Genomic DNA, 1,706 nt, shown 5'->3' with positions numbered 1-1,706 from the left:
CATACTTATCTTCCAGGCCAATAATTCATAGTGAAAAATATATCATGAAAAATAAAGAAGGTGTTAAAGAAAAATTTTAGTCTCCTCAAGATCATTATTGATGCAATTACTGCCTTAAATAAAATCACTAAAATATTTAATTGAGAAAACTAATTACCTTCAAGACTGCTAAAGTAGTTATCACAAACTACTATGACAGAAATAAACTTTTAGTAATTTATTTTTAACAAATCCTGCATGTGTCTACAGAAGAAAGCTCCTGCTCTGAATTAAAATTAATTTAAACTTATTCAAAGAACAAATCTGGGATATAACATTTAATAGATTTAGCCTCAATAGAACATAAATTCCAGCAGCTAAAATGATGGAAGTCACAAAATGTACTGATGATTCAAACAATGCCAAATCAAGGTGAAGAACAGACTACATTATGTATGGATATATATTTAAAATAAATAACGATGCCAATAGGTATCACAAAATAATTGCTATTATATTTAGAAAACTAAATTCATTCATATAAAGAATGTATTGACAATTAGGCTATCTTCTATCAAGATTCCTGAAATTTTTATTTAAAATTTAATACATGAACGTTTACTTCCTAAAAATGTAAATATTTCAGAAGGCTATATATTAACAGGCAAAATTCCTTTTTCAATTCCCAGTACCACCAATGACCTCATGGTCCTCTCTTCAAGTAGTTGCTTGTAATCATTTGAATGCATCCTTGCAGAATTATTTAAGGTTTCTACATTATGTATATATCTGTGTCTGTATGTATTATCTCACTCATATTATTCTGCTTTTGTCTCAAATGCAAAATAATTTTACATTTCAGCAAACATAGATAGTAATATATTCTCTTTGAAAAGCTGTTGAGTATCTTATGTACCAGAATGGATGTCTTAGAATTTGCCTATTTATTTGTCTCATTGTCTGTTGGCTGAAATTTAGATTATTCCCTAACTTCAATTGTTATAACCCACTCTATTTTACTGTTGTGCATCCCATCTCCCAACATTGGGGCACAAAGCATACCCCAGTGAAAACAATTAAATACATTTGATAAAACATTATTAATACGTCCTTGAATGCACTGATGATCTGCCAGTATAGTAAGTAATACCACACTAAAGCCAGAAGGGAAGTTTATTCTGGTGCCAAGGACTTGATATGTGTGTGTCCCCCCCAGAATTCATATACTGAAACTCAATCCTCAGTGAGATGGTACTTGGAGATAGAGTCTTTTGAAAGAAATTAGGTCATGAGACTGAAGCCCTCATGAATGGGATTAGTGTTCTTCTAAGAAGTAACCCCAAAGAGAGCAAGAAGTTGTCCATCTGCAAGCCAGGAAGAGGGCTCTCACCTGGAACTGAACTCTTCAGATCTTGATCCTGGTCTTCCATGCCTGTAGAACTGTGAGAAATGAATTTCTGTTCTTTTGGCCATCTCGTTTAGTATACTTTCTTGTAACAGCTGGAACTAAGACAGTTGATTTGTACCTTATGAGAATTTTTTCAAACTATGAATTTGGGCAACCACAGAAGAAAAATTCAGGGCCTTTTCCCAGTGAGACATCTAATAGGAGATACTTTATAAACTTTGGAACCTAAGCCGGGTAGGTACCCTAGTTCTTAATGGCTAACTGGTCAGAAACTGTCAGTGCTTCCAGGAAAATGACAGAAACAAATAAAATGCCTTTC

At 33.1% G+C, this 1,706-nt stretch overlaps 1 protein-coding gene across 1 annotated transcript in view; it reads right to left on the bottom strand.

Annotated features, from left to right (window-relative positions):
• The window catches only part of RBMS3 (RNA binding motif single stranded interacting protein 3), a gene marked incomplete at its 5' end in the record, with an annotated part of 521,563 nt that extends 520,111 nt beyond the window's left edge, over positions 1-1,452 (bottom strand). The window contains one exon of the mRNA XM_082723921.1: positions 1,370-1,452. Within this exon, the coding sequence (XP_082580047.1) occupies positions 1,370-1,452 (83 nt within the window). The remainder of the gene's footprint in view (positions 1-1,369) is intronic.
• Between the last annotated feature and the right edge of the window lie 254 nt (positions 1,453-1,706).

This window comes from Mustela nivalis, assembly GCF_964662115.1.
Source record: "Mustela nivalis genome assembly, chromosome: 1".
Classification (NCBI taxonomy): Eukaryota; Metazoa; Chordata; class Mammalia; order Carnivora; family Mustelidae; genus Mustela; species Mustela nivalis.
Note: the sequence above shows the minus strand (reverse complement) of the source record. Positions and strands in the feature narration are given on the sequence as shown.